This window comes from Ambystoma mexicanum, chromosome 3p, assembly GCF_040938575.1.
Source record: "Ambystoma mexicanum isolate Mex_15411 chromosome 3p, UKY_AmexF1_1, whole genome shotgun sequence".
Lineage (NCBI taxonomy): Eukaryota > Metazoa > Chordata > Amphibia > Caudata > Ambystomatidae > Ambystoma > Ambystoma mexicanum.
This window is the reverse complement of record NC_090925.1, coordinates 317,721,682-317,733,998: the sequence shown is the minus strand read 5'-3', so window position 1 is coordinate 317,733,998 and position 12,317 is coordinate 317,721,682. Positions and strand designations below refer to the sequence as shown.

General features: G+C 43.3%; 1 protein-coding gene across 15 annotated transcripts in view; it reads left to right on the top strand.

Moving 5' to 3' along the window:
* TPD52L2 (TPD52 like 2) overlaps positions 1–12,317 on the top strand; it is a 365,874-nt gene that overhangs the window by 298,022 nt on the left and 55,535 nt on the right. For 7 of the 15 annotated variants that reach the window (XM_069650862.1, XM_069650869.1, XM_069650867.1 and 4 more), the window contains 2 exons: positions 3,526–3,570; positions 4,313–4,361. In XM_069650862.1, the coding sequence (XP_069506963.1) occupies positions 3,526–3,570; positions 4,313–4,361 (94 nt within the window). The remainder of the gene's footprint in view (positions 1–3,525; positions 3,571–4,312; positions 4,362–12,317) is intronic. The other 8 variants (XM_069650865.1, XM_069650875.1, XM_069650870.1 and 5 more) reach the window with 2 other exon arrangements.

The following is a 12,317-nucleotide window of genomic DNA, read 5'->3' as shown; positions in this document are numbered from 1 at the left end:
CCCTCTTGTCCGCAAAGACTTCTAGGACTCTACTTTCAAGCTCAGAGGGTGGATATCCGCAATATCGGACCCATTCTCTTATCTGATCTATTGTCTTAGGGAAAACATGCATTATAGTACCTTCAGATTTATTATGGGTCTTCGAAGGGCAACCGCCAATGGAACAGGCAGGCATTGAGGAAAGTTCTGAAAAGTAAAGATCAAATGACACATAAAAGGTTCAATGCAAGGTATGTTTTGGTTCTTGGAACTATACACGTTATTCACATGCGGATAAGTATTTGAATAACTTTAAAAAAATAGAAAAATAATTTGACTAAACTCAGAACATGTGACTAGTTCCTTGCATGTACTGTCTTGAACGAAAAGAAATTGGACGCAAAATGAGTATGGTACATGGCCTTACCTTGACGAGCAAACAGTTAGATGCAGGGATCAGAGTAGTTTCTTGTCGTAGAACAGGGAGCAGTTCACAGGTTGCAAACTGACGAGTTTCCTCGAAGTGGTCACGGAAGTTCACAGAGACGAAGAGCAGATAACCAGCACCTTCACGGGTTGACTAGCAAAGTGCAAAGAAGTTCTCATTATAAATATGAAGTGGGTTATAAAGAATTCGAAACAGGGGTGTGTTTGTGAATGAATGACGTGTATATGTCGTGGCATTATGCGGTTTGCAGGGGGCCGTCCAGCGTGAGGGGGGATGCTTGGCAGGAGACACGGGGTCTGGCGGTAGACATGGGAACAACAACCCATGCTCTATAGACCACTTTGAAGTGTACATGGTCTTTGGCACCTCTTGGCCTTTATCGCTCCCTGACAGCTCCACTTGCCAGCGCAAGTACCCCGGTGCGAACTGCCTTTGATAGGGCGGGGGGTGGATTGGGGCGGTGGTCGTGCAGACAAGACTCGTTTGCCGCAGGGCCTCACCAAGGAGAGGCCATCTAACTGCATGTAAGAGGCAGGCTGCAGGATCTAGTACATGGAAGGCAGGGGGGTGAGTTTATAAATACCTCACCCTCCCAGGAGAATATATGGGTGCAGTTCACCCTGGAGACCCTGGATCCCTAGGCAGTTAGTCAGCAGCAGGCTGGCCTGTGGTGGCAAGGCGGCACGGGCCAGAGGGGGTCATCTCTGTACCCGGTGCCCAAAAGGATGATTTATTATGATCAACCATATTGATTATTTACCTATAACCATGTTTTGTATCAATAAAATCCAACGGCCTTCCTTTTATTGCCAACACTTGAACAAAGTGGTGTGGTAAGTATTTTTGGGGGAGGAGGCAAGGCCGGGAGGCTTGATGCCAACCCGCAAAATAACATATGTATGTCTGCTGCATATGGGTTCAACGGTTATGTGGATTGAAGGTGGGCGGCCAGCGTGAGGGAGGATGCTGGCCGGAGACATGTGGTGTGACAAGACAAGGCACAGGAAGACTATTCAATGGAGACACACTAGATTCATTTAAAAAATCAAAACAACCATTGTTAAAATATATGTTGGGTTTTATTTTAGATCTTAATTTCAATTGAACATAAATAATAAACATTACACATTGTAAAGTTGCGGTTGCAGCACATCCAGGGAAAATCCGCGGTATTGTCCACTGTCGCTGGGGAAATGTTGTCTAATGGCAAGTACCGCACAGGCAGGTATTACTCTCCGAACGCGGTGTCCGAGCCTCCCGTGAAGCCACCAAGTGAAGCAACGATAGGCCACCAGCCTGTACCACCTGTGAAAATGAAAGATGCAAACTGTATTAAAATGACAACTTTCTTATCACTGTCGATTCAGGTAAAAAATGTCATTCTGCTTTGAAAAAAATTCTATCTAGAAAATGCACAACATGGAACCAATTTACATGCATTCGAATGATATGTAGATGTAGTTTTATATGTGGGAGACGACCATGAAATAGTAGTGGCATCACTGACATCACAACCAGAGTATACTTACTCGTTACTCGGATTACGCGGACGAACAGTGCCGCAAAGTTCGTGCATAAGCACCATCATCATCCTCAACACGGTCCGTGAGAGGCAGGCTTCCCTGAACTCTGGCAGCTCGGTGATGCATTGCGGACTTGGCTCGCCTTCCGAAATGTAGGCCAAGCACCCGGAATTTTCACGGCAGCAGCAGTTCTCCTCCTCAGTTGGCATTAGCTCGCACCGATTGCACGTGCACCAGGTGGAGACGCCGTCCATGCGACATGGTCCAGGCTCTTCATCCGTTGACTGGTCCTCCCAACTGCCGTCCGAATCCCCATCGTTTTCGCGTGCTTGCCTTTCCAGTAGTTCTTCCTCGGTGTACTCGGGCTCGTACATATACGGCATTATTGTAGCCATTGTGTGGTAAAGAAAGTAAAATAATTTATAGCGGTGGTACTGGTATCTGTTCACACGGGCTACAATCAACGAAGGTAGCTGACCAGAGCACAGAAACGAGTCACAGAATACTCAAAGTAACACACAGAGAGTAATGGAATCGAAAATCTGCTGCTGTGTGTTGTGAAACGGTGTGTTTATACTTATTGAGGAAAGAGGCGTCCTGCCATTTCCATGGCGACACTTCATTAGCTGAGGCGCAGCGATTGTTGACACGAAACGTGCTTTGGCGTTGGGAAATGGGCGGTACGCGTCTGCTGATGTCAGGCTCAGGGGCGGGGGATTTGATTTAGTGCCGCAAAAGCAGGTGAGCCAGGGCGATGGGGGGAAATGATAGGATTATCAGAAAATGGCGGCTGATTTCGAGTGCGTTAATGGACGAAAAGTCGGGTAAGGTCCATAGGAAAGTTTTCTACGATCTACCGAGTTATGCTTAAAAACACATGGCCGAACCGTAGGGACAATAAAAAAAAAGTCCCGGAACTCTCCTTTAACTACGATCAGTAACTTTCACTTGATCAAAACGTTTTTAATCTTCATATTAGTATGGCTGCAGTGGGGATGGAAATGGAAGTAACTACAAGTTATTTTCTGTGACACTTATTCTCCTTGTTCGAATAACCCATGCACATTTGCTCCCAACAAGCTACCTTTCATCCCTGCTCCCTACAGAAGTTATGGAACCCATTGGGCATATTGGAGAAGAAGGGACTGGGTTCTGGCATGGTTGGCCACAAACGGCGCTATTATCTTTAGAAACATGCATGAGCTTTGTAAGATTCTTTGCTGGGTGGAATATCCTTTTAACAGAAAAGGCTAGTACAGGAGTAACTACGGTGAGTAACTTGTAATTTATCTTTTCCTATGCTTCCCAGCTCACGCATCTCTATTGCTTTGTTTTGCTTGGCGTTCTCTGGTGTTTATTAAGCTTCTACTGTCAGTTCATCCATCATCCATGGCATTTCCATCATGCATTTCTACTGTATATTTTCATCTCTGCTGGGCTCCCTTCCCCAAACACTGCTGCCATCATCCTCTTCACCAATTCTGCATACTAATGTCCTGCTGCGTGTTTGCTTTAATGTAATAATTCTCTGAAGTGATTTTAACTTTACTTCTTTGCCCTCTTAATGCTTCGAAGTAGCAGTTACTCCATCCGCCATTCGATAAGCATGCCGGCAATGAGGTAATGTGAAGCCAACTCTGTAGGCTTGCTACCTCCACACAATGCGCCTAGAAGTACTTGTGCAGAGGCACGTTACAAATAACTTAGGTCAGTGAATTAGAGGGTGGACAAAAACATACAGACCTTTTGTATCTCTGGCCACATTTTAATTTAAACATTTTGCTTAAATGATGTCTAGATTAAGTTAGCATTTTGAGAATGCAAGTTTTTGTGCAATGGTGAGATGGTGTCTGGATAGTAGACATTAGAAACACCAGTCCCAGAGGCTGTGACAATGGTTAACCAGCCACCTATCTGGTTTCTTTTTAATCGAAGTATGCAGCAGTGGATTAAGAATGATATGCCAGTGCATCATATGAATTGTTAGGGTTGGAAAGGCAGTGTGGTGTGGCAATTTATTCTAGCTGATGTGGCAGGGAAGTCCCTTATCTTGTCACATATTAACATTCTGGCATAAGACACTCTCTTGCCAAATGTAAGGTGTTGGTATTTGGTCACAACGATTTATGCCTTCAACTTCCCTTTAGAATAGCTTTTAGTTTCTGAAATTAGGGGTGCACAATTTGCTTAGTTGGGCAAAATAGCCTCTGTTCTGAGACAGTGATGTATCCATCACCTTCCTAAGGTTGTCAATGCAAGGGGTTGAAGGTTTTTGTGATGTGGTTTACCTTTGCTGTGTCCAGCTTTGTATTGTGCCTCCTTTTGTGTAATATCTCACTGCTCTCACTTCTTTTATTTTTAGGAACTCTCCAACATTTAAATCTTTTGAAGATCGAGTTGGTTCCTTAAAGGTAATAACAGTTATTATAGGCCGTGGGCATTGAGCTATGTCCTAAATGTAATGTAGTAACTATAGAATGTGTTTGCGCGCGCGCATGGGGGTGTTCCCGGATGTCAGGATTGTCCTAGAACCAAGAGCTACTCATTGTGGCCTAGTAGCTATGAATGTTTCATGAATGAGTATGGTGAACGTTTAATGGATAACTTAAAAAAGAAGTGAGTGCATAAGACTCAAAAGAAATGCAGACATTGAAAAACATTATTTTTGTACAGTGATTTAACATTGAGAGATGCACATGCCATAATAGCCCATCTGAAGTGCCTGGCAGATGGTTGGATTTGCTTTTCTTTTCCAACTCTGGCTTGCACACACAAATTCACACACTGTTTCTGTTGATTCAATTCCACATTGCATTCCTTTTTATTTTATTTACTTTTACATTTCTTGCCTGTCCTTCTGTCCTGCTGCTAACTCTCATTTAGTAATTTGCTATATTTGACGGTACATCCATAAATCTGCCACTACATTTGTTTGTTAGTGAATCAATCTTTGTTGCGGTTTCTTTGACAACATTTTTGTTTCTGTGGCCATCCCTTTTCTGTGATGCCACCCTGGTCATTCTTTTCCCTTTTTCTATCAGCTGGTCCTGCATAATAAGGAGCTAATTAATACATGTCCACAAATCTAACTTTCATCTGAGATGTAAACTGCCCCCCATCATGCTTTGAATGCTTTAGGGTTTTCTTAATACACCCTTTTAAACTAATTCCCAGACAGTGATTGTCAGATAGCTATGGTTGTAGGGCAGTGATCACCAGGAGCCAAAGGTAGCTCTTGGTAGCTGGTGGCTTCAAGCTAACCAGGATTTCCTAAGTTATTGGCACGAGCTGTATAGCGCCCAGCCATTTCGTACCCTTTGTGTGATTCTCTCCTAGACAGTTTTTTAACCCCTTCCTCCTCAATCACGAACGGACACACATTGAACGCAGGCAGGGTTTGCTTTTAATCTCCTCTGCCCCCCTGTGTTGTAGCAAGGAGGGCCGAGCTTCAAACGAATCCCCTAAAGGGATACTATTGAGAAATAATGTTGTTCTGGCCTCTCACCACAACAAACCCATCTGAGACATCACTGCATTGCTGATCAGGAGACCAAAAGGGTACGACCCCTGGATCCTGTCTTCAACAACCACCTCAACGGAATTTCAACTACCGGTAGGGGACCGAAAGGGTTCGACCCTTGGACCCTATCCAACACAACCTGAAAAGTGTAACGCCTCAGAAGGCAACTCCCTTACCTTCTGCCGTCATAACTCCAACAGAGTTTCTGCTGCAGTTCCGCTCAGGAGACCGAAATGGTACGTCCCTTGGATCCTGCATTTTATAAACTCTGCAACACAACCTCAAACACGGCTAGGAGACCGAAAGGGCCCGACTCTTTGATCCAAACACCCACGATACTGCAACCGAGGAATTATGTCTTCAAACCGAAGCACCAAACAACAACCTACTGTGTGCCCAAAAACAAGACTAAGAACAAAACTCAACACTGCTGCTACCTCCGATATAGACTCCTAACAACTAACTATGGAACAATCGCTCCTAAGAGCACCTAACGTTAAAGGAACTACAAAACACTTACCACAACACCGTGAACTGGACTACGAAGATCACAACAAACCAGACGACCCCCCCCCCACCACCAATACTACACCCCAAGAAATACCCCAACCAGAGCCTGAATGACCACCCGATGAGACCACTCACAATTGTAACCAAGAAGAAATAACACCCAACCAAAACACACAAGCTCAAATCCAGAGCTCTTGTACCACAAACCAACACCATGACCAACAACTTGCGAACATACACAAGTTAACAGAGCCAACTACCCACCAAACAAGCACTACTCAGCCCTCCGACGATGTACAACTCTCAAAGAACAGTCCACAAAGCATCACGGAATCTGAAGAAATACCAGCACCTACACTCGACAACCAAGAAACCCTGCAGCCACAAAATAACTCCAACCTCCTAGAAAACAGAAAACCGTTAACCGACATCAGCGACCTCCAAAACAACATCACCAACCACTCGAACGCCAACACCAAGAGAGCAAACGCACATGCACAACCGCCAATACCGGGAAGATCATCAGCAGACCCCAAACCTGATGCCATAACACAGGAAGAAACTAACGTTACAACAAAGGATCTTAACGACGACGTATCCGGGAAAAGACACTGCTAAACATCAACCTAACAAGCCTAGATCCAATACTAAACTTCAAAAACCACTTAGTACGACAAACCAGCAAACAAAAAAAGAAAAAGCAAGATTAGCCAAATTGCGTGGCTACAAACACACAACTCAATCAAACTTGCACAACCACTAGAAAGTGCCGTTTTAAAACTACAACCAACACAGCAAGACTATCGATGGACATCACAGAAATCAAATCTATTATGTCAAGCCTAGGCAAGAGAAAGGAAATATTCGGCAATCTGACCGGAAAACATCAAGCCCATCTAACCTCGACCCCATGGATGATACATGAAAGCCAGCAACTACATCTAAAAAAGAAATGGAAACCAGAGCTCCTGAAAAAAATTCCCTCCCAACCCGCTTCAACTACGACTCAGATGACTCCTACTACAAGCCAGACCCTACGACCAAGAATCAGCAACCCTCTCCTCAACACAACGTTCCACAAGACAAAAACACCAATACTTCATCAAAAGACCCAGAACCTGAAGAAAACAACCACCCCAGGATACCCACCACCATGCTAGATCTACAAAACATGCTTATTGCAGTACTTTCCCAATCAATGATCCCCTTCCTTAAACTACATGAATCTATGAAAGACAGCATTACAGATCAAGCAACCCTCCTAGCCCTGATACACTCCAAGCAGACCTATATGGAGAACTTCATATCGACAATCGAATCTCGTCTGAACATGGAAGCAGAACAATCAAATTGATGGCAACAAAGACTATCCGAAATAGCAAGAGGCGATCGCCAAGAAAAAGCAAAATTAACAACACAAGTTCTATCTTTGCTGAAAGCACATCACCAACAACAAACAGCCCTTCAAATGAAACCACCAAATGAGCAAACTATACAGGCCCCCCCTATCCTGTTCTCACTGCAACAGCCTAACCACGCAGCTCAGATCATTGAAGAGCACGTTCCGAAGGGAACAACCGGAATTGTCACCCCCCAACCGGCCATTCGAGAACCAACGGAACTAACCAAGAACACCAGAGTCATACCAGATTTTCTCAAAAGAGAAAAAACCACAAGCCCGAAACCAAATAAAACCAAAAAACACAAAAAAACGACGAACAGGCTCAAGAGCGTTCTTCAGAACAGTGAAAACCACTGACCAATCCCGCACTCAACCAAAAAACAAGACACAAAGCCCACCTACACCATCAAACATCCGAATCCAAGAGAAACAAAGATCTAAAACCCAACCCCAACCCCGGGCACAATTGACCATGCCAGACAACTCGCCCATTGATGATGACCTACTCAACCTATCCACCCATAGAGATGAAACACCAGATGACACACCGTCATCCATACCACCCACAGTGCACACAAGCTTCATAATAATAGATGAATGCGCCCCTGAACACGAACAACAACGGGCAACTACGAAGAAATCTCAGACGACTGCTTGGAAGAAATCTCAGATGCATCCTTTAAAAGTGACACAACGGATGCAACAACAGAGGAACACATACGACCAAATCTCATCAGATTCACTCAGTTCACGATCGTTAGATCACACAACAGCCAGCTATACATTTCGGTCATTAATCAACCCGCTACGACAAAAACAAATCTATGAAATCTACATCGAAAATGAAACCAACAGACCTGAACCATTAACCCTTAACAGAACAAATGTCTTGCGTCTCTTTGGAGCAATACCACAGCTAGACAAAATAGCAACAAGAGACATTGCACTAATAACTTTCAAGGACAATCTGCATCTAGACAAGATCACCGTTGAGCTAGGCGACCCCAACGATAAAGAACTGATCATATCAAGGCGCTCCCAGCTCCAAAAGCTTGGATTCACATGCTGGGCCTCTACATCAACAAGCGTACAAAATCATAGACCAAAGAAATACAGAGATGACCACGGGCAATACCAATCAAGGACACAAACAACCACATTAATGACCACCAAAGAGCAGCCAGAAACCAGAGCCAACCAACACAATCAGATTACTCGAGCATGGCAGAACGACCAATCAAAAACTACGACCTAGAAAACTCATACATAGAAACTTCATCACCAGGAAACTCCATCTCCCAATCATAACAATCAACGAAGCTGGAAGCCACGTGGTCACTCTGATCGTGGAACACCAGAGGAAATCTGCATTGCTTTATCAACCCCTCTCAGGACCTAGAAAATTATCAAATCATATGCCTGCAAGAAACCTGGCTCAGCGAAACTCCTGTCTGCGATGGCTTTCTCTCTTTCCTCAACCCCGCAATAATCAAAAAATAAGGAAGACCAGCATCAGGCCTCCTCGCCCTAATCAAGATAAACCCCCCAATGGACCGTATTGGGCACTGAAAACATAAACCCCTGGATTCAACTAACAAAAATAATCACCACTGAGAACTAGCTTAAGGGGAAAAAAAAGCATCAGATAACAATTGCGATACTAAATCTATACTGGAACCCTGCAGCAATAACAACTGAAGCATTAATTGACGGAGTATTCATAACAATTGATAAACATGATGGAAACCACCAACCGGTAGAAATAATAATCTGCGGAGACCTGAACATCAACCTTTTCACCCAGAACGGTACTCTTCGAACTAACATACAACTATCACCAAAAGCAAAAAGATGGAGGGATGAATGAAATGACACGTAACCTCACACTCCTAAGCCATGCAAGAACAACTCTACACCTTATACGCCAACCTGGTCAAGAGGATCCTCAACCGCAATCATTGACTACATAATTTTTATCGCACAACCTGCATGAATCAGTTACGTTAGCTCAAACAATAACATCAGACAGAAGTGATCACAACCAACTAAATATGCAATCGTGTATGCTAACTGAACAAGAACTGGCACCTGCATGCCCACTAGAACTCGATGGAACAACATCAAGACTACGCATTCCACAACCAGCAATGGCTCACCTACCAAACAAACTGCATGCTTCCTTCCTGATAGATGCCGAAAATCTGAACTATGAATGGATCCTACTACCCTTCCGACAAACACTTAAAAACCGACCACAGCGAAACCATCAGCACACATACAACCAGGAAATAGCTGATGAGAAAAAATGCTTGGCAAAATCGATACGGCACCTGAAGAAAATTAAATCTGCAGAAAACATGACACAGATTAAAACCTTGAAACAAGCATACAATAACTGGAAAAAATCCCAACAAAAAATCCTCCGACAAGCTGATGCAGAAAACATAATGAAAACATGCAAGTCAAATAACACGAGACACCTCTGGAACCTCCTCAACGACCACTCGCAAAAGCAACTTAAGTTGACCGCCAATGTCTCGCAAGAAACATGGATTTCACACTTTTCAACCATCTATGGAGCAAGACCGTCGCAGTCCCATGATGAAATGACCAAGAACAAACCGAAATGGAAAGTAAAAGTGGACTATGATGAACTGATACAACTGATCAAAAACCTAAACACTTCCTAGAGCCCTAGGCCCCGAAGGAATGGCCAATGCCATCATCAAGCAGGACCCACCGGCCTGGGCGAATTTTATGTGTCGGATCATAACTCTGATAAATACTCTTAATCAAATTCCAAACTCCTGGAGGTCGGCTATAATCGTCCCCATCTACAAGCAAGGCCCCCGTGATGAACCGCAGAACTTTCGTCCAATTGCCCTACTGGACCCGCTCGGAAAACTCTTTGCGTCAACACTATTGAAACAACTAACTACCTGGGCAATCGACAATGGCAGGTTCTCGACCAGGCAAACAGGCTTTACCACCAATGTCGGAACCAACATCAACTTGATATTACTTCACCTAATAAAACATGAAGCCATCGACACTCACACCACCATACATGCTGCATTCATCGACCTGAAGATGTCCTTCGATGCCACATCACAACGCAAACTATGGTAAAAACTCGAAACATGGAACTGCCCTTCGAACATCCTGGAGCCACTCATCCTAATATATTCAGAAACCTCCATAAAAGTGAGACTATCGAAACAAGGTGCCACCACCAGAGCAATTCCCACATCAAACGGACTGAAACAAAGATGCCCCCTGGCGGCAACCCTATATAATCTGTTGACAGCAGATATTGAACATCTGATCAGCAACCAAACCAACCCACCGAAAATAAACTCAATACCAGTTCCTGCTATGGCATATGCAGATGACATTATCCTGCTTGACAAAACACCCTTTGGACTACAAGCAGCCCTGACAGCGCTGAGCAGCTACATGAACAAAAACGAACTGGCAATCAACACTGCAAAAACCAAGACAATGACTCTAAGCAAGCCGCAAACAAAAAGTCAAACAACCAATATTTAACATCAATGGAACCCAACTAGAAAACGTGACAACCTTCAAATACCTCGGTATACTAATAAACCAATCTAAATCGGAAGATCAATGGCTGGACAAACTAGAACAAACATCACAAACCCTTGCACGCCAAGGATGTCCACTTCACAGGAAATATGGGCAATTCTCTTTCAGACCTATCATTGCTTACTATAGACAAAAATACATCCCCATAATAACATATGGAACAGAAGCAATGATGAACGCTGGCACAGTGAGCTGGACGAAATTTTAAGCAATCTTTTTGTGCAAGATCTTTCATCTCCCGCAGTCATATCAATGCCAAGAATACGATACGAAATGGCAACCCAGTCAATTGCATCCATCGTACTCTGGAAGAGACTAGACATCCTCCGAAAAAAATCCTGTCAGATCAGAAAACCCCAGCGATCCAAATCTTGAGGGCTCATACAAATACCTTCAACAACACAGTATTACAAAAATGGAAACGGACCTTAATGTAGGAAATGGAAATTGAAGAGATATCAGAAGAACTACTAACCCTTCGCCCACAACATGCTAAAATCAAACTTCTCTGGAATGACTGGATAAAAACAATCCAAACGAAAAATGCCTACAAACAGACGCTCCAATGTACTAAAGACAATAGAAAAATCCACAAACCACTTCCATACCTCCAAATGTTTCCAGACCATCAGAACAACATTTTTAAGAATACGTCTGAACATCTTACCGACAAACTCATACCTGGCATCAACGAGGCAGATTGCTACCACAAAGAACTGGTAATGGAATGTCAGTCACTCTCATGCCAACGCAAACAATTTGGGGCCTTTTTTGAACTCTCATCACAACAAATGGACACAGAAGAAAGATGGGAAGCCCTCCTCAGCGGGCATAATAACAAATGGACATACGCAATCACTCTTTCTCAGTACTATACTCGAACTCGATAGAAAAACCTCCTGAGACACACTGATCACTATTCTTTCACATTCTAAGAAAAAGATGAAAAAGTTTACAAACAAACTAAACCATCACAAAAAAAACCCTAAAAAATTGTTATTCTAAACACCCTAATCTAAACATATAGCCAAAAAAGAGAACATTGAGGGAAGAAACAGTGAGTACTTTGGACTCTGTAGTTCAGTACTATATATATTTTTTATTTTTTATTTAAAAGTTTTACAGTTTACAAGAAACCTTTACACTCAACTAATAGAAAAGGGAATACGAAATTAATAAAAAATTAAAATATAAATTTAGCAAGAAAGTCATTGACCTCATCTTTTCTCACGGCATAAATCAGGTTATAACCACAAAATATGTACATTACACTAATGACTAAGCCCAATCTCTGTCCAGGCTGCTACACCCTCTGCCATTCTGTTC